The 21,996-nt window shown below is 39.8% G+C and overlaps 1 protein-coding gene across 1 annotated transcript in view; it reads right to left on the bottom strand.

Moving 5' to 3' along the window:
- Positions 1-1,299: 1,299 nt before the first annotated feature.
- LOC122721057 overlaps positions 1,300-21,996 on the bottom strand; it is a 28,950-nt gene continuing 8,253 nt past the window's right edge. The window contains exons 2-9 of the mRNA XM_043948275.1: positions 7,460-7,696; positions 6,527-6,639; positions 6,290-6,399; positions 6,080-6,158; positions 5,422-5,561; positions 4,550-4,696; positions 3,433-3,655; positions 1,300-2,692 (exon numbers count right to left, since the gene is read on the bottom strand). Of these exons, the coding sequence (XP_043804210.1) occupies positions 2,494-2,692; positions 3,433-3,655; positions 4,550-4,696; positions 5,422-5,561; positions 6,080-6,158; positions 6,290-6,399; positions 6,527-6,639; positions 7,460-7,696 (1,248 nt within the window). The 3' untranslated portion in view covers positions 1,300-2,493. The remainder of the gene's footprint in view (positions 2,693-3,432; positions 3,656-4,549; positions 4,697-5,421; positions 5,562-6,079; positions 6,159-6,289; positions 6,400-6,526; positions 6,640-7,459; positions 7,697-21,996) is intronic.

Genomic DNA, 21,996 nt, shown 5'->3' on the forward strand with positions numbered 1-21,996 from the left:
AGAAACCTCTTACTTGCACGGGATTCTCGTTCGAGTCTCTTTACCACCATTGCGCAACACGTGACAAGACGTTGACCCAACTTTCTTAAAAATCTGAGAACAACGGCCAAGCGTGAAACTAGGATACTGTTATCGTTAACGTTAACAAGTTCTGTGTTAAATGAAGTTGCAAAAATAGCGGTACTAGTCGAGCTCGTTCGATTAAACCAGGAAGAAAACAGTATGCTTAACCCGTTGATCTTTTCCGAATAATTAACCATGTGCAAGTGAACGAGTACAGAATTCTCGAAGAAGAGAATCGTGGATTCTCTTATTTCTTGTTTTCGAAATTGTCTTCCATTATTCTTTCAATTTTTTTTTTTTTTAAATTAAGTTTTAATTCAACTTCATTTCAATCATCCATTTCGACTAATTCGAATCGAAAAAAATTATTTAAGAACGTATCTTCGACTGGAAAGAAAGATTCTTAAATAATTCTAATTTCCCAAATTTACTCGATTTCTCGAATAAATTTCGAATAAATTTCAAAATGCTTCTTCGCTAATTCGTTAATTGATACAATTTTAATTTTTATTTTCACTTATACATATATCGTGCATATATTCAATATTATTCGCTTTTATTGAATTTCAGAAGAATTCTTCCTCGATTAATACAATTTTTATTTTCTATTATATACTATTTATATACTATATATATATATTTCTATTGTACTATATCGTTTATTTTTCAATGTCGTTACACTGTTTTACTCGCGTTCACCATTGCCAACAAATGAATAATAAAACTTAACAGTTTATTATCCGTGAATTTGAAACTCTAAAATGCGTTAACTGCACTTCGTAGTATAATGGAGGCTCGTATTCGTCCTCGGCGAAGTATTTAGTATGACAAAGCGAATAATGCGCGCGCGTCTTTACGTGACTGGACGTATTCATGAAACGACTAGTATGCAACACACCCTTGCAACAACCCAGGGTCGTACACTTTTACCGATAATTTCATCTCGGCGTTGAACGCGCACAAATTTATTGCATACAGAATAACTGCATTTCTAATATTTCAAAATGCCTTATTTTCCTCCAAGCCGAGTCACGCGAGCCATCTTTGCGTCTCATCTTGGCGTTCATTCACTTTTACATCCATTAAACGCACATTTCACAGAAGGCAATGTGTCAGGCGGAATTCAATTTGTAAAATCGAATTTCACGCAATGAGATGATGATAATATATTTTTTTTAAATTTAGCATCATAAAGTTTCCATTGGATGGATCCAGGTTGAATAAATGTATTCCATATTATTTTTAATTTTTCTTCTTTTTTTTTTTTACTGTATTTAAACACGTGTTTGTGACTCGTTGAACACGGAATGTTTCATTGAATTGTTACAATAAAAATTAATTTTCTAGGAATATTTCTTTTTTTTTTTTTTTTCCTTTAATTCTTTAGAACTTTTCTCGGATATTTTTCTCTACTTTCTTCTTGTACAAAATATAAATTTTGTCGCACGTAATACTTTTTATTTGGACGACACGAAACGATACAGGTATAGCAAGAATAATCGTTTCTGTAGATATACAATATCGTTGGTCACAAAGAATGATGATTTCTGATTATGTACAAAAGTTTCGTCTGTAATTTCGCTTAATCAAATACGATATTGCGCAAAATTGTAAAAGAAAAAAAAAAAGAAGATAGTACCTATATTTATGACTATCATATGATACATATACGATCTAGTTGAAAAACTTTCTCACATATGGAGCTATTAATAAATGGAATTGTCGATATCTCGATACTTGATATTATTATTCTCATCGTATAGAAATTTATTCATAAAGAAAGTTAATCAAATCTTGAATCTTGAATTAAAAAAAAAAAAAAAGTATCATAATCTTTTAATAACAGAAACAACACGTCTAAAAAGAAAAATAATAGAAAATTCAAATTATAAATAATTTTCACTTTGTCTTCATCACTCTCGTTCTTTCTTTCAAAACCGATTTAAAATTCAAATAATAATAAACCATCTTTAAATTTGATCTTTCTCTATTTAATAAAAAAAAAAAGAAAAAAAATCAGGATATTTCTATCGATGCATTAATATCAACTATCGAGGACGTATCAAATTAGATAAGTCAATCCTCAACGCGAAGCGAACATGGCCAAAGTGGCCAAGTGTCTATTATTCTTCGTTAAGGGGCTGTAATTAAGCGAATTATTGCGTCTCGCGTCCTTATGCTTTTATCTCGAGTCAAGGATCAACCATTGTCTACGCCTCTGTCCATGTAGTTCGTCTTTGAACAGCGTGAGCAATGACTCTATTGAATCTAGATACCCGTTACGCGCGGTTGCGTTGTTATAAAAGAGCTTGAATTATGCGTTCGAGACATCATAGGAAATAACAGTTCGTTCTATTCTTCCTTCCTTCCTTCCTTCCTTCCTTCCTTCCTTCCTTCCACCTTTTTGTTATTGTAAAAATTCTATGAATATTATTTCCCGGAATAATGGGAGCCGATGTTCGATGGCGGCCCTCTGTGATGATGATGATGCTTCTGGCCCGGACCCGAGTATCTGCTCCCGGGCCTCGAATGAACTATGGCGTAGTGGTCGCTGTTCGTCGATATCGACCTCGTCGAATTCATCGTAGATCCTCCGGAAGCGTATCCCTGCTTCCCGTTTAAGGAGTACCTGAACAAAGATCGTGATTCACTCTTTGAGCGTCGTTACTAAGAATAATCGCTTCGGTGACAATGCGTCGTTAGATCGAGCGTGTATTTGCGATTAGTCATTCCGGAGACGGGGAGAAAAAAGAAGAAGGGGAGAAAAAAGAAGAAGAAAAAAAAAAAAAAAAAAAGAAGAAGAATAGATCGAAAGCGATAAATGTTTTAAGAGTGCGACGCGTTTGGATTCCCTGTGTGAGTTGCGATTCCTAAGCGTGGCGTGTAATGGACATTTCTCGTTTTCTCGTAAATTATTATCGTCGTAATTTTTCATAAATTATCATCGAACAGTATTTTACTCTGTTAAAAATATCCTTTCGTACGAGGGAGAGAAAAGAAAAGAATATTAATTTTTATCGAAAAATAATTCATCCTCGATGTATCTTCCAAATGGTCGATGAACTCACGTGAGTTACTATTTCCTATTATTTCTTACCGACCCAACCCCTATCCAAGAAATCCACCCATTTCATTACCGCGTTTCAATCAATTCGAAGCACGCACATTCTCCCAAAGGATCCCCGTTTTCCAAACATCTCAATTAACCGGGTACGCGCTAACAGGGAATCTCATATTCGCCTGCGGGTAATTACAAGTCGAAGTTTCAAGGAATCTTTGGTTCGTGATCGAAGTTACGATCGGTTTTCCCCTCCCCACCTCCCTGTGAGAAAGAAAGACGAAAATAAAAGAAGAAAGAAAAGTCAAAACCTCGAGCCGTATTGGGATCCGTGCCAGCTACGATAGGGATCGTAGTCCTCGATAATCGATGGCTCCTTCTCGATAATGTCCGTCCTGGTGCAGCTGCAGGTCATCGCCGAGCAGAGGAATATATTGATTATCAGCATGATGAGGAACAGGATGCCGAGAGCTACCGCCAGCCATAACAGCCATACAGGGTGAACGCTGCCATCCTCGTACAATGACTGAACCGCTGGAAAATCAACCGGTGTATGTTAACAACCGAGACTCTCTCCCTCTCTCTCTCTCTCTCTTGCTTTACGATCGAATACAGTGTGCATCTCTTTAAGCTGCGCGCAGATTGGCAATCGCTCGAAACATTGTATATCTTATAACCCGATGCCACGTAAGATCGTACAATTTTGACATAGATAGCAATTTTCCTGGAATATTCAAGCATATATATATATATATATATATACATATATTTTATTTGACATGAATTTAATATATTTCGATCACGAGTGAAGTTAATGCAATTAATCCCTTGCTACGTCACCGTCGATACATTAACCATACGTTGCATCACGATACACTGACACGTGTACGTTAAATTTTAACATAGAGTGCATCGTCTATCAATTTCAATTTCGTGGCAAGCATGTACGGTAATCATAATCGCTCGAGAGGTGAATAGATTAACGGACACATTTTGACTAACCCAACGCGATCGAATTCTTCCACGTTTTGCAACAACAATTTACCCTAATCGATTAACAAGAAAAAAAAAAAAAAGAAAAAGAAAAATTATAGACAGATATTCATTCTTCGCAAGTTCACTTCACGGATCACTTAAAGGGTTAATACACGCACATATCGCTATCCTCCGTCGTTATCGAGATACGACGACAGCTAGCCAGGTCCAATGGGCTATCGCGATACAATGTTCCCCCGAGGCTGATCGTATCCCAGCCTGTACGCAGCTTCGGAAAATAGAGAATTACCCGCGCCGGCTAATTAATTCGAGCGCGCGGGGGTTAAAAGTTCAGATAGGCAGGTTTAATCACGTAGCCGTTGGTTGGTATAGGAGGTGAGCCAGGAGTAAAAGCAGGAAGCGGGGTATGAAAAGTACTGGTGCGATATTTACACGGCGTTTGACCAGGGTTAAGAACGAACACGCTCGTGCCGGCCAGAAGCACTCCTTCCTCGCCGCTCACGCTTTGCCTATTAATTAAGGACGCTCCCTTTATATCTTCCTCGTTATCGTCGTCGCAGACCGGGATACCGCAGCTTCCTGGATGGAGGGGAAAAAGAAAAAGAAAAAAAAAAGGATAAACCATTTACGTTTCACCTTTTATCTTCCACGCGTTATTTACCGTTCGCTCGACCGGAGAAGCGTTTTCAAATCTCTCTCTCTCTCTCTCTCTCTTTCTTTTTTTCTCTTCTGGGCCAAGAAGGAAGTGTAATCGAACGTAACCGACACGAGATACAAAGTGGTCGGTACCGTTCGAACATACCCATAGAGTCCCGAGGAAGAGAGTATCGAGAGTATGTTGAGGAAAAGTAGCACATCTCGTTTCTTCTATGAAACCATGTTTATTCAGAGATAGTGGTATATTTGCTTTGTCGTTCGAAATTGATCGACTCGAAAGATTATACTTGAGAAGAAAACATGTTACAATGTATACAGAAACGGTTTTTATATATATCGACGATTGACCATCTTCCTTCCAACCGCACACCTGTGCTCATCGCACAAGTGCGATAAATATATCCTCATTGGAATATAATAGGTAACGTATTAATTGCGTTCGTTTCTTGGAAAATGTATATTTTCCTCGAACCTCGGAAGGAAGCGTGTTATTTTCTCTTAAGACGAATTACGTGTAACGAGGCACGTGCTACTTCTCGCGCGACACACGTTGAAATGTTAATTGGCGGCTAAGTTGAACGGCACATTGGACGACCCAGATTTGAAACCGGGGTCGTAATTGGGAGTCGTTCAACGAATCGGTTTACCTCTGCATACGGCGATGTCGCATTGAAAATGCACCTGCGTACTATCGGAGAACCGGAACATCGAGAACAATGTCGCATCCGCCAGGCCGGTGTTTCGATCGTAGATGAATTTCGTCATCACCTGAGCCTTTACGGGACACCTTTGTCATGGAAAACGGAGGAGGATTACGCAATTCGGTATTATCGCGATCGAGCCGTGACAATTCGAATCGCGCAAAATCTATATCTGGATTACATAAATCTTCGACAATAATACGAATTATTGCGTAACCGGATTGTCACCTTATCCTTTACTGTAAGAAATATACTGAAATATTAGGAATTACCATCTCAATAATAGAATAGAAATAGCAAAAGAGGAATCCGTTTTGATTAACAAACGAAAATAAAATAAATACTTTCGAAGAGGAATCAGGTAAAAATAAAATTTATCTAACTTAAAATAATATCCAATCTAAAATCAGAAATATTATATTTCCAGTGAAATCGAATACCAACACTGTGTCAAATTTTTATGAAAAAAAAAGGAAAATTTCTCTTCGAGGAAAGTCCAAAGATGGATGGCAATTCCAAATACAACTACCAATAATATACTTTAACTTTTGAAAATGGAACTTCCATCGACTCGAAAGAGGGCGAATATTATGATAAAACCTACCCTTTATCGTCGATCAGCTGGACACTGGAGTTACGTTTATTAAACGCGAAGCACGACTTCACTTTGATCCCGTACATACCTGAAACCCATAGAAAGATGGATGAGTGCGTGTCACATGGGAGCGGCGAGTTCGCGCGTTTACGCGCGCTCGTTAATTCCAATTAAACGCAAAGGGGGTAAAGATCGGGCGAGAGGACGCCGTGTACCAACCATCTGGTCGCGAGATCTCAGCACGCAAAGTGTAGTTGTGACCATAAATAGCCTCTTGCACTTTGTGGCCTCCGTCCAAAAGGCGCAACGATACAAGCGAGGTCTCGTTCCTGCGCAGGAAGGATAAGAAGAAGAAGAAGAAAATTATCGCGTGTCGTTACGCGTTAAGATCTCCCCTTCCCCCTCTCTCGCATATAATCGCGAGATTTAATATTAATAAACTGTTGTTATATGTACTTGGCGTTTTTGAATCCAGCTTTTCCGCACGTGATCACGTAAAATTTATCGTCAGCCAGCTCTAAGGTCTTGTGTATCCTTACCGCGATGGGGATGGACCGTTCCTCGGTGTCCTGCGAAGAATTACAACAGGGATTAAGAGAGAAATTTGCTCGCGACCGTTTTGAAGAAACCGTTTTGGACGATTATCTCGGGTTGATATCGCGGAAATAACAAGAATCGAACAAGGTATCCTTTATTCGATTACGTTTCTGATATTATCGGGATTCATAAGAGTGGTTTTACAACATGTTCCCTCGTATCTAAGGGTATCTCGGGGATTATTAAGTTGAGAGACGCGAGAATTATTGGCCATTATTTTATCCGATGTTATTTCGCGAAAGAATTTGAATTTGATTCTTTGATTCTTCGTTGGGATTTGCCCGTGAGAGGGAGAGAATTCAATGTAAGAATAATTGCTTAATACTCCGTAGATTTAATATTTTTGTTTGTTAAAAAAAAAATTTGCTCATTATTTTATAACAATTTAAGATTCATTCCTTTTTATGGCTATTTCCATTTCAGAAAATCTGCCATATGTCGCAGGAAGTGAGGTTCAGGCGTCGAAAAAGTGGCTGACAGATCATAAATGATGATTTAGTAAAAACGTAAAAAGCGAGACTTTATTACATTCTCCATCATTATCAATCAAAATCTTCATTATTATCAGTGTGATGCGACGATCGTATAACGAGTAAGTCACCCAACGACCTTTCCTTCTCTCCTGTCGGCCGAATGACTGTACGGAAATACGCGGTTGTGGACGCGTGTAAAGTTTGTTTTAAACCGTACTCCCGAGACGAACACGGTCCAACACTTGCCAGACAAATCTCGTATATATTATCCGTATATATTATCGAGTTTTTAATCAAAGAAATGGAGGGGATAACTTACGTTATTTACCAAGACGCCGCAGTAATCCGGGGAACCTTTGGGCGCGAGAAGATTGATGGCCAACGTCGCGTGCGTCGACCCGTTTCCGGGCGCCATGCATTGCGGCGTTCGAAAATCTCTCGCGTGGACGGCGCCCACGAAACTCTGATTTAGGTTCACTCGTATCGTCATATGACCGGACTTGCATGTCGCTGTGACCGTCGGTTGAAACTCGGTGTCCAATAATTGGCCGGTGACCTGTGATCGAAACGAAAATCACTTCATCTTACTTGCGTAAGAAAAAACGTTTATCGTCGTTCGAAAATTCTTGTCGAATTGCTGATATTTTTTTTTTCGAGGATATTAAATTAGATTTTATTATTTTTGAAATTTTGTTCTTTTGAATAATCGTTTATCGTTCAAAGTATTTCTCTCTCTTTTTTCTTTTTCAAGAGTTTACTTATATTACTTCTATTTCAGAAGAATTGCGATATTCTCTTTTCTGAGAACACCATCATTACTCTCTCTGCTCGTAATGATTACATTTTTCTATCGCGGAAAACGGCCGAGAGAGTTGCAGAGAGTTTATATTTAAACTCTCGAAAATGGGGAATTTAGATTTGAACAAGGTCAACTATCGTAATTCTCGTCCACGATATTTTCAATAATTATTATTCCAGTCTACCACAGAAGTATCCTCAAGCTCGTTACAGAGATAAGGATCGAAAAATCCGCAAAATAATGAATATTAAAATACCTAGGTAGGTATACATTCGTGGTGCTCGATTTTCGATCGGCGAGGGTACACCGATAGAGTACGCCTCTTTGTACGTAAAACCGCTTATATCGAAACCGAGGAGGGGGAGGGAGGGGGATATCGGGGTCCGGATCATGGGAATTCGAAAAAGAGGGCTGAAAAAAAAAAAAGTGGACCAAGCCGCAATTAATATTAACATACCCGGCTAATTAGTCTGCCAACTTTAATTATACTCGGTTAATTGCCCCTTGGCCTTTAAAAGCTCGCATACTCGATCGTCCTTCCTTCGTCTCGCGGCTATAAATTATTTAATTAATTACAATCGGCCAATGGAATCCCGGTGGAAAATCGTGCACCAGATATATACACATATATACGTGTAACGTGGAACGATCGAAATTCGAAATACGGTTTTCGCGCGATCGTGAGTTTTCGACGTGGTGGACGAAAGAACGGTGATATTTTCTCGGGCCAATCGCTAAACTTAATGCCCAAGTAAACTTGGACCGGTCTGGGCGGTAGCTATCGACCCACGCTAACTTTCAATTTCATGTGGCTTCGCCACTATGGTATATACATGCCAGTGTGTATAGCCATGTACATCACCGCTCAAAAGTATCCAGTCGCACGACTATGTGTGCATATAATATATATAAAATAATATTCACGATTACTGTATCCGTTATTTATATATATTTTGTTTTAACTGTTCAACTATTTGCATTGGATAATATGAAAAATATTATGAAAAAATTATATATTATGAAATGACACGTTGTGTAAGTAATAAAAAATAGAAATACGTATCATACGTAATCCTGATATTCTTCATTAACAAATTTTAAATCATTCACGAAGAGATAATTAATTTTGTTTCTTTTCAATATTGATTAAAAAAATTGTTGCCACAAGTCCATCCAAAATATATATACGGATAGTATCGCATTCATCCGCACAACGTATGTACCGGACTCTCGTATCCTGGATGGATATACGCCAACGATAAAATTGGTCCGAGGAGAGTTGCCACCGCGACGAGGAGGCATGGTCGAGTCTCTTGGACGCGAGACAAAGGTCTGGAACGTAGGCGGTCGCAAGGCCAGAATGGTCCTAAATGCTTGAGTGGCCTCTCTTCTCTCAAGAATGAGAGAAGGATCAGACGTGTTGGGTTACAGAAAGGGATTCCTTCTCTCGTCGGACGGCTAATCGATTATGAGAACACGACATGGTAACGTATATGAGCGTCCTTGCCAGTTGCTCCTTTTTCCCCTCTCCCTTCTGCGTGCCTCGCGCGTATCCTCGTTTCCCATCTATTCTATTATCCGTGGAACACCCTTTATCCCTCCCTCTCTCTCTCTCTCTCTCTCTATCTCTCTCGATGATGACGAATGACAGGCGTAGCCATCTCTTTGCTTCGAATGGAAGATTTCTCGATGGACTTTTTATCGATAATCACGAAACGAAAACAAGTGGAAAGAAATATGGAAATTAAACGAATGACACTCTATCTAATAATCACGTACACGGGATAAATATTTTTCCATTCCGCAATATTAGCCTTTCGCGTTAACACGATCCATTTAGACCATTAGCAATTCTCGTAACATCGCCCGCTTCTGTTTTCTCAACCGCTTACGACGACAATTTTTCGCGCGCAAAGTTTCGTTATAGTTCGTTGCACGTTCAGCCTAGTTATCCATTTGGCTCGCCACTATATAAACCGCAATCGAGTTAACCACACGGCTCCACAACGGGTCCACGCGACTCGTGACTACTCGAAAAAGGAATGTACTAATTATAGCCCGGTCGTGAGCAGAAAAATCCTCAGGCTTTGCGTAATCGACGCTAGCCAGCGACGGAGCCAATTAAGCGAATGAACCTCAATGAAAAAGGGAAAAGAGATCGCGAGGATGCTCGAGGGCATCGCTGGCATCGAGGGACACGTAGATCGTTGGTTGAATGGGAATGGAGGGGAAAAAAAGGAAAAAAAGAAAAAAAAAAAAGAAACGATCTTTTCTAATTACCACCAATCACATAACAGACACGTAACGTAATTACTGTGATTCACAATTGCTGGGCGGATCGCATAGGCACGCAACATTTGATACGGCACGAAATCCGTTATTCCCTCTCTTATAGGTTAACGCAGGAGATCGCTGTCGCGTGCTCGACGTTAATAGATGTCGACGTTGTCGCGATCATCCTTCCCTTCTAAACTACAGATCACTGAACTTTCCAACTATGGATCGAGAAAATACGTATAAAAACCACGTATAAATAAGTTGTTCTTCCACGATACGAATATAGATAAAACCTAGCGATCGAATTGTAATGTAATTGCAAGTTCCTTGACCTTGAACAAACGATACGACTTCTCACCGACGATGACGGTGACGCCCATTTCGTCGTGCATCTCGTCACGCGATTGAATATATTGAAGTAATTCCCAAATATAAAATAGCCATTTTATTAACATTGGAAATAAATTCTGACTTTTCATAAATGGTCGAGGCTATTAAAGATTATGTCAACCCATAAATGGGATGTTTAATGGATACTATCCTTCCCTTCCATACTTGATTTATCGACGCGAGTTACCTTATTGCTTTATTACTATTGGATATAAATTTCTCGTCATTTTTTTCCCTATCAATGTCAATTCATCACGAAATAGATTCTTCGATAGCCACACTATACTTCTCCTTCGCGCAACTGGAAAGAAAATGCATTTAACACACGCCCTCTTCGACGAACGAGTGACGCGATCGATCGCGAATCACAATATACAATATCCTTGCTACGAGTGTCGAGGGAACAGAGTGGGCATATATAATGAAGAAGGACAACGACGACGACAACGACGACGACGGTGACATCACGAGAACCGGCCGCTTACATAAACGAAAGTTTAAACGCGGCCCAGGGATTGGGGAGCGTGTTCCTCGGATAATATCGTTGCGTCGCGAATTTCACCGGGGAAACGTATGAGAGAAGAGAGGAGGGGAAGGGTTGTGGAACGGATCACGGGTCGATGTAACCCGCTAACGAGGGATTTTACTCGTCGACGGGGAAAGGAACAATTAGCCGGCGCGGACGCGCGACGACCGGTCACGGAATAGAATAATTCATGTACAAGGAACTGTGGCGGACAAGTGGCCACTTAGTAATTCGCTACGATAGAATGTACACTATCGGCAATCGGCCTCGCCGTCGATAAATCACCCATTTTTTACGTTTTCGTGTGTCGTGGTGTGCATGGAGCCGTGCGCAATCGAGTGTACACGGTGTTCCCTTTAACCCCTACGAAGTACTCTCAGCATCGCTCTTTAGCAATGAAGCTGTTGAAAAGGAGCTGTCCTCGGTAAAGGGATATAAGGGTCAAGTCTCTTTTTAAATGGGATCGATTTAATTCTTTCGAAGGGAAGACGATGTGTATCTCATGTATATGCGAGTTATTTTGTTACATTCCTATTATTGATCGATCATAAATCGATCAAACGCACTCGCATTCTTGATGATATCCTGAAAGAAAAAGAGATAAAGATTGAAGAGAGAGAGAAAAAATCTAGATCAAGATGCAGGCTGTTAATTCTTATAAAACAGTTACTCAGCTATTTTAATATCGAGAATCATTAGTCCAGAAGATATTTCAACTTCGATCCTTTTATAGGAGGGAATGATTACCCGCATCGATTACAGTATATTAAAAATTTTAAACATATGCATAAATTAATACCTCTCAATATCTCTTTATAACTTTTTGCTTATTCCACAAGCAATTTATTTCACGTACGATCTCCACATATTTCAATTACGAAATCAAATACACGGGCCACGGACACAAGGCAATATTATCGCAGTAAAATAAATTTTTGATCCGATCTCGATCCTCGGCGACGCATCCAAGTTAAAAGGAAACACCCTGTACGTATCGGTGTGCACAGAGACGCGTGTGCTCTATGCGCGAATTTTACGCGTGGATACCGGCAATGTATCAAGATTTAATCCGACCTCCTTGTGGCCGCAATGTTTCAACACATTCCGATAGTACACACCCATAGGCGAAGTATGCGAGCCGCCACGAACGAGGGCGGAATAAATAGTATCGGGTGCGGTGAAGCGGCTTGGGAACATTTTTCGGCTGCGAGTGAAATATATTGGCGGACTTATCGAAACGTTCGGACATACGCGAGCCCTCGCTTCGCCTCGCTATCGTGGTTTTATTAAATACGCGTATTACAGGGTTGGAGGTTGCCTCGCCTCTAAACTTCGTTCGAAACTTCTGCCTTGTCGGAGATAAAACCACTTGGAAAGTATAGCTTTCGCGTTCGCCTCTTTGGATAGGGGCGCGGTTTATCAGCATTTCAGATTTCTTTTTATCGTTGCTTCGAACGAAGTGTAAGTCGGTTGTCGATGAACAATTTCGTTCCAAGCTTGAGGAAAGGAAATTTAACGCTAAGAGGTTTCGGTACCGTTTAAATTATTTTTTAAACCTTTATTTCTTCGCGCGAGAAAATTTATAAAAAGGGAAGAATATAATTGATATTCGTGGATGATAAATTGAGCGGTGAAAAATCTTGGACAATGATACGTATATCAAGTGTCTGGATCATTTCTCCGATTAATTATATTTATGCCTTTATTTATGTGGTATAACTTTCAATATCCTAATTTTATTATATTGAATAAAAAAAAATGAAAGATTTAGCACAATAGAACTATCATTTGTTCGTGGAAACGAATACATCGCGCATCGAATGTTCACGATTTTTTTTCTTGAATAGGATCTTTCATGCGGAAAGTTATAACGAAGCTCTGGAAAAATATTAAACGTGTGCAGTACCAGCACGTGGTGCAACCGAGTAATTGAAAAATACGAGGAAGTCACGTCTACGTGGAACAATGCTGCTGTGTCACACTCGCAAACTGTAATATACTATAGGTATTCATTGCCTTCCCGAAGAAGCAACTTTCGAGAAACAAGTTATAAATTGTTTATGTGTTTCTTTCACGTTCCATTATATTTTCGTGAAAAGGGCCCCTCTCTTCAAAATTGAAAAAAAAGTATGTCAGTTTTTCATCCCCTTGGTTTTCCTCTTAATTTATAGTGTTTCATAAAATCGTACGACTTAAATATTTTTCAAACGTTATTTTACAAGGATTTTTACAAATCTGGAGAATCGAAGAGAAAGAGAGAGAGAGAGAGAGAGTATCGAAAAAAATCAATCTTAACGAACTCGTCATTAATTTTGTTTATTAAGCGACGAGCAACAATGGAAAACAATCATGGGAAGAGTACAGTGAGAAAGTATATCGAAACTGTTTCGAATTAATTAGCGAAGAATTTGAAAGATTTTCTCGTAAAGAGAGAGACCGATTTCACGAGCTGATTTTACTTATATGGAAAATCCACGATATCCACGATACGATCGTATTACACATCTCTCGAGCGTTCCTTTCATATTGTATCAACTTACAATCACAATTCTAAAAAAAATTCTCTGGAAAAAACAAACCTCAGATGCATTTCGATTAACACAAGTCGAGCCTCTGATCTTCAAAAAAATCTCTCAAGAATCTCTTTTTTTATCACACGTCGATTACCATTCGAACTTAACCAATAGTTCTAAAAAATAAAAAAAAAAAAATCCTTTACAAAGAACAGAAACTTCAAGAGAAATGTACGCTTTCGATTATCACAGATCCTCCCGAGCATGAATTATTCGCAACATGAGAGGAGAGAATAAACGAATCGAACGAAGGATAACAGAGTGCGACATCTTGGAACGATAAAATTACGTATAAAATATATTACCGACATTAATACAACAATTACGACGGTATCAGACTTGCCACGGATTTTTATATATCCCCCTCTCTCCCCTCCTCACGATTATTATACAGTCACAGCTCAGGGGCTTTTGTCAATGCGAGCTGCGCCAGCACGGACGCTCGATACATGCAACGTAGAAAGCGCATTCTTTGGCCAGAGGGCTCGAGCCGGCTCTCGAATTATCTTCCGAGTAAAAAGGAAGAAGGAGAGGCCAAAACGTATGTTATTGACCCTGCCTTCCTCGCCTTCTTTCGTCTAACCGTTCGTGTCGTCCATTTTCTTTTTCATTTTTTCCCCTCCCTCTTCTCTTTTCCTCCCTTCTTTCCTTGCTTCCTTCCTTTCTTTCTTTCTTTCTTTCTTTCTCTTTTTCTTTTTTTTTTTCTCTTCTTTTCCCCTCCACGTCCATCGGAACCGAAGCCAACAGTATTTTCGCCAGAAATGGCTTGGTTCACCGGTACCTTGATTATAACGACCAAGAATCTTTGTAGCTTCTTCGTAAATTTTATGCCTTCGGACGTTTTTAACGGGCCGACACATTGTTTAAAAATGACTATTTACACGGAAGCATCCGTGGAAAATAGTTACGACGAAAAGGGCGAGCGTTTAGTCGGATCGTTTCCCCGAAGGATTTCTAGCAAACTTTTGAGCGAAACGTTTGATTTTGGTTAGTCGAGGGAACGTTTGCTTTGGTCATTGGTGAACATATATCACGCGTATACGTTGATTTTACTGCTGAGAGATGTATAATATTGGCACTGGAGAATATATACTTGGAGAATACCGTCAAGTTTGAAACGAAGCCTGTGTAATTTCACCAGGCAAATCTGGTCGAACGAGAAACTCGTAACACTCGATCAAACATTGAATTCTTGCGAATTTCTTGCAAAATGTTAAGAATAATCTAACGCAATCACCAATTATTGTGTAGAAAAAAATTAGCGCTTCTTTCCATCCCTAATCGATCCATTGCAATCGTTTCATTCAACCTCTCTCGATCAATACTCGAGCATCGAAGGAACCACCCCAATCATTCTTCTCACGAAACGATCGGATCACCTCGGAATCGGAAGCGACTTGGGAATAAAAGTTTCTCGCGGTATCTGATCGAGTCGGCGCGTCATCGTCTCTCCTCGTCCCGCCGCCTCGTCCAACCTCTCTCGAAACCCGAAAGCGTGCAAGTGAAAGCAGAGTGCACCAACCCTGAGATCTTCACGCATGGAAGAAACGAACGTTGGAAAGAAAAGTGCGGGACACGTGAAAGTGTGCGATCCGACGATTCGTTCACGAGATTTCCCGCATTCCGTTCTATTATGTTCCGTGTTCCTCTCGTTCACAGAGCGAAAATAACCATCTCGAAAATGATGAGCCGCCATTTTTGGCGGCCGAGACGACGACGCGGTGGTGAGAGGAGATTTTCGAGGAGGCGATTAGAATCGAGACATGCGTAACGCGCGCACAGTTTTTGAGAGAATTCGATAGGCGAATCGGGTTTAGAATCGTTGGAGAGAGTTTTTGCAGAGGATTTATTTATATGGGATTACGATTGGTCGGTGGTCGAAGGAAGGAATGGAATCTAATAAACTGATCCTTTGATCAATTTGTTTAACTTCTTGTAACGATGGCTCGTGTGATTCTTGTTGCGTTATATTCACATGTGGTAATTTCAATGATGGAAAATATCGATTTTATTCTCTCTGTTTTATTTGAGCGGTGTCGAGTGGTTTAGAGCTTCAAGATAATTTTGTTTAAATTAGTTTCGAGGGTAAAGGGAAAATTTTCTCTCGATTCTTGAACAGTTGTTTGAATATGCATTACTCGACCTATAGTAGAATTTAATTTTCCGCTGTTATTATATTATACTTTCTTATTTCTCTCTACCATATCATTATTACAGTTTCTTCTTATTTTCAAAAATTTCTCATTACGTTTTTGCACCGCGATTCACCTTATTATCAGATATTTATCTAATTAAATTCGATATCTTTGAATTTATCTCAGCCAATGCCTCAATACTCGAAGAACAAGAAATTTAAAACTTTATAAATATGCGCTATTCTTTCATGCCTCGTAACGTATTTAAACGCGTTAAACGCTCGCGCGAAAAGATTTGTTTTCTCCTGGAAAACGCTACAAGGCAAATAATAAAGAGGGATGAGTGAGAAGGGAACAAGTTCGTTTCTCGGATGTCGCATAAATTACGAGCCAATAGAAATGCACGCGTACGAGTATCTTTAATAACCACAAAGATCAGAAGAACTTACGTACGCCACTGGCCGGTATATATATATATATATATATATATATATATATATACATGTATACGCCGCTTTCTGCGTGCCTGTTATTGAATGGCGAAAGTGAATTGCGTGAAATTATTACGATTATACGAAACGCGCGTGGCGCGAGATCACCGATGCTTATTACCTTCACCACCTGCGTCGATAAATAGATAAACGATGCAAGTTTCAATAATGCCATGGTGTTTCGAACGCATGGAATACCGATTCCATTCTCCGACCCATCCACGCTGCATAACCTATCTCGGTGTAACCATCGTTGCTCTTGTCTCGTGATACGAACAAAGGGACGATGGCGATTCAGTAAAGTATAATATGGGGCTTCGCTTCCAACGATCCAAGCGTGAAATCTTTTCTTTTTTTTTCCTTCTTACATTTGGAAAAAGTGAAAATTATATTTGCGCGTGTTCGCTCGAGAGAGAGATATATATAATTTCGATTTTCGCGGAATACGAGCGAAGATGGAGTTTAGCCGCCTATATCGTGTGCGTATACGATTATTAATGCACGACTTGGTAAAGGAAACGATTCGTTTACACGCGTGTTCCTAAATGCATCCATAAGAGAGGATTTGTATTTCTCTGATCTGAAAACTGAAAAAAAGAAATTACGAAACTTTGGGATTGAAATTAATCCTTTTATTTGCATTCTTCTCGCGAGTATCCAGAGATTTATTCCACGACAGAACTCAATGTGGTCGTAAATTTACATGTACACCAACAATTCGGACAACCCATTTTTCAACTGGACACTTCTATCGAGAGAAATTAATAATAAAAAAAAAAAATTGGACGGAAATTTTTCATCAAACTTCGTACGTACACTATTGGCCAAAAGTTTCGGAATCAATATAGATTACAATCATGTAGCTCGAAAAGTTTAAGGATATAAATAAAAATTACTACGCCTATAGCTCCAATCTATAATTATCAATAATAAAATTAGCACAAGATTCGAAGAAGAAGAAATTTCGAATTATTATACTTCTTCTTCCTAATAAAAGCCTTTACTTGCCTTAATGATAATTCAGATCCAATATAATCATTGGTTCGAAATTTCCAAGATTTGATTTCTATAATTTTCGTCTTCTTTCGATAAGTAGTTGCGCAAAGCAATTTCTAATTTTTGATGGATAATGTACATCTTTATGCAAATCAGACTGCGCCGAGGAAAATACGAACGAGATTTAATCCCAGCTCGGATCGATGCTAATCCCACAGTTCGATATATCGCAAGCTTACCTTGTTTTTAATTGAATCGTTAAGCATCAATGAGAAACGTTCGTCCAGTGTAATTAATAAATCTTGCCGGTCGGCGGTCGATGTAATTTCTCGCAGCTCTTCTTTAATAATAATCGGGGGCACACGTGAGTACGAATTAAAAACGAACTAAAATTGAAGCTCGCGATTGGTGCTTTAACCCGCGATTTTAATTAATCACCGACACGGGTTGCAAATTCGTAGACGCACGGCCGGTCTTACTTATTAATAAATTGTTGTATCAACCGTGGATCGTTTATCGCCGGTTCATCGTATCTCTTGCTTAATCCTCGACGATAACTCATTAATCAGTCTTCTCTTTCTTTTTTTTTTTTTTTTCTTCTTTCTTTTCTGTCTCGACGAAGAAAATATCGGATAATTTTTGACGTCGAGCCAACCTTCGTCGAATCTAATTAAACCGGTGATGTGGAAACGAAATGTCGGTTTTTAAAGGTTCTCGGCTCGAAGTATCGAGAGGAGAGAAAGGAAACAAACTCTTTATCGCGATAAATTTCTCGTTCGTTTCGATCGACGACCGTGCGACAGCGCGATAATATTATTATTCCAATTAATACATGTGTTTCGTTTTCGAGCTTCTGTATTCATCGTCGGACCGATTAAATTGTTAAAACGTTATTACGTTCCTGTAATTAGTTCGTGTTTTCTAGATCAGGAAGGAGGGAGGGGAGGTACCAAGCAACTGTATATTTTTAATCCCACGTTCATTAAATGTAAATTCTGTAAATAATAAAATATAATTTATAAAGGTGTTATATTAATGATGAGAGTTATATAAAGAGAATGAAAGATCGTTGTTCGCGATCGAAGTGGAAAAGTGGAAAAAGTAGTACATCTTTTTTTTAAAAATGTAAAAAATTATACATAATATTTATTATCTTTGAACGATAATAAATAGATATGTCTCTATTATTTTTAGGAAAATTTATATTGATTCCTATTCAAACAGAAATATAATTACGCGTGTCTAACGAACGACGATCTTTATAATACTATAAATTTTAATTTTATCCATAATATATTTAACACGTATCTAAGAATCGACAATACTAATGTTTAACTTTATAATTTGTTCAAACTATCAATCCTTTCACGCTCGACGTTGCGCATATACTTCGACCAATCTGTAATAATTAATAATTAAAGAATATATTTCTCACGTACGGAAAGCGATTCTTTCGAAAGCGAAGACCACTTCTCCGTCCAAGTTTCGCAATTAATTAACGTGGAATATTCTTTCTTTCGGAATTTCAGTCTCGAACAACTTCGAAGCTGAAATATGAATTACGCGGCGTGTCAGACGCGTTTTCTCTTGACATCGAATTCCGATTAATAAACGGGTTCGAGCGAGGAGCGAGAAAGAGAGAGAGAGAGAGAGGGTACTCGACGCGGGAACGAGACAAAGAGTGGCGCGGCCGGTGGCCAGACAGAGAAGCGCGGCGAAAAGTGAAAGCGACGAAATTAAAAAGCAAAAAAGGCAAAGCTGCGTTCGATTTTATGGCCGGTTGAGGTCACTGGTCCAACCGGTGGCGAAATCGTTGCTCTCCAAGTCCAAGCTTCGAAACCCTTGACTTCTTAAACGCCCTTCGTAAATCCTTCTTATCTAAATTTAATAATTCAGATTCGGTCCGCCTCTTTTTCTCACCCGCGAGAAACAAAACTCGATCGCTGAAAAGCGATTATAATTAAAGATATATAAACGCAAATTCAAATTTTCATAGGATACCACCACTTGGTCTTTGCGCTTTTTAAACATGTACGGTTAAGCCGCACACCCAAATTTCAAGCATGGACGCGCTATTATTCCAAACCCCCTATTCTAAACTTCTCTCCAACGAGCGTAGAATTTACAGCTGGACGCGAACAAGCCCGCGTATCCAGAATTCAACGTCGTTGCGCTGCAAGCTTCGTGATCACCGTAGAATCTTACAACTCAATGCAACTAACGAGTCGCATATCGCGCGCAGACATCGGGCCGTGTTTAACGTAACCTCAACTTCTCGAAACGAACGAACACGTTCGAGCAAAGTTTCCATAATATTTGCTCGAAGGTAATAACGTACGAAATAACGAAGAGCCTACCCTCTTAATCGTCACATTTTATTTTCCTCTCGAAAACAGCGGCGACACACGGTTCTATTCATTGTTGCAGCAGAAGAGTGCATAATATTTCACGGTTTACCCGTGGAAGCAACGATCGTCAAGAAAGTCGAGAAAGCGAAACCAAGCGTGGGGAGATCGAAAATAAAGAGGGAATAAACAGGACCGGTGTACTGTAGAAAGATTCGAGTTTTCGATCGAAACTTGTCCACTCTCTCTCTTTCTCTCTCTCTCCCTCTCTCGAGATAAACCGATGAGTTAACCGGATGGATAATGGAGGGGGAGGCAAGAGAAGGAAGGGGGGCAAGTTTGGCGAGAAGAAGAAGAAGAAGAAGAAGAAGAAGAAGAAGAAGAAGGAAGTGGACTCTCGAAGGAACGGGACATTAAAACGGCGGCGGTGGTTTCGTAAGGCGGCGGCGGTCGTTCTGCCTCGTTTCCCAGAAAACGACGAGGAATTCATGGGGCCTGGGTGAATTCGATTTCGAGAATCGAAGAAGGATGGCAGGCTGGCTCGGTTTTGCTGTTCAAGGATCGCCGTTTCAAGGATGATTTAATACAGGGGATTCGGGATGGTGGTAGATCGAGAGATCGATGCAGGAGATAGTAAGGTATAGCGGCGTGCGTAAAAGTTAACTGTTTATGGTAATTACGGAATCGGAAATGTGGGAAAATTACGGTTTTTAATACGGCGATACGACGATACGTTTGATTCTTCACACTTTCTTCACACGTGACGATAAGTCTTTATGGTAGCTGTAGAAATCAGCAATCAAGGAGTCGTGTATATTTCGAATGAAGAACGTACACGGGTATCGCGAGTTATTTGATGATCGCGCAACCGTTGATCGTTAAGAAATTTTATGACTTTTTAATGAAACATTCTGTATATATTTCTCTTATTTTTCTCCTCCCTCTCCCTCCCTTCCCTTTCTTTTTCGTTCAAATAAACATTATCGCGACGATTAAAGTGAAAATCATGGATCGTTTAATCTCTTGAGATCGTTTCAAATGGTCCCCGCATTTCTTCTTGTTTAGAGTAGAGAAAATCGTGATAAACGGTTCGACGAACTTTTTTTGAAAACGATCCTCCACGTTCACTTTTCTTTTTCACTTGTCACTTATATCGAATAAAAATTTCCACGATATCTGTGCATCGTGCTATTCCAGCGCATCGTTCATCGTGTATCGTGGTCACGTCCTTCCAAAAACTTTCAATCCTTTCTTCCGAATCTTTCCTTTCTCAACTCGAACCGTCAAAAAGAATCGTCTTTCAAAAGTTTACATTTTTCATGAATTCTTCTCTCTCTCTCTCTCTCTCTCTCTCTCTCTCTCTCTCTCTCTCTCTCTCTCTCTCTCTCCCTCCCTCCCTCCCTCCAAAATTTCTTCCAAAGTAAGAATGGAAACTCAAACAAGATTCTCGAACCTCGCATCTCTCAAAACATTGCATTATTACCTTTCTCTACGAAATCATCCTTCCACATCTCCATCCACATTTTCCTCGACAATCAAGCGTTGGAAAAAAAACTTGGCATTGCCTCATCCTCCCTATCCCTTTCTCGATACTCCTCCCTTCCCCCCGCACGCGGTTTACAAACACTTGACATGGTTCGATCCACGGAGCGGTCATATAGGTTTGCCCACGGCAGTCGGCAAATCAGCCACGTCAGTGGAGATGGTGATTTATATCCGTGGCTCTCCCGAGGGCGAATCGGCCGCGGACGAAATCGGCCGAGTGCTACGTTCTTCACGCTTCGTGTCGGGTACCCTTCGTGTCGTCTCCCCCTTCCCTTTGTGTGTACACCGCTGCGTATACTTGCACGTGTATAACACTTCCCTCCCCCTCCCCCCCCCTCCCTACACTCTCCATGCTACGAAATGGCATTGTCGTAAAGATGTAAGCGTCCGTGAATCCTATCTGCAAGTGGAGGAAGCAACGGTGAAACCACGAACCGAGAGAATCCCAGAGTTTTGCGGCTTCGAATCTATCCCGGCGATGATTTCGTGATGGAGGTATTAAATACGTGCTTTTTCGAGAAGGATTACGTTTCATTCTTTTGCGCTCGACGGAGAACAATGGAGAAATAGGTGGAGGATGTTATTCGAATTTTTCTTTTTTTAGAACATTGGTCGGATCTTATCTCTTTTCGGTTCGAGCAAAGATTAGATAGAGGACAAATTGTTTTTCTTTCTCTTAAAAGGCTGTGTCTTCTCGTTCTCCTCGCTGTAATAATAATAAAAATATTCGAACCAGAGGTAGGATAAATGTGACGTTAATAAATACGAGATAATAAATG

This window comes from Apis laboriosa, unplaced genomic scaffold (assembly GCF_014066325.1).
Source record: "Apis laboriosa isolate Shangri-la unplaced genomic scaffold, ASM1406632v1 scaffold13_cov153, whole genome shotgun sequence".
Classification (NCBI taxonomy): Eukaryota; Metazoa; Arthropoda; class Insecta; order Hymenoptera; family Apidae; genus Apis; species Apis laboriosa.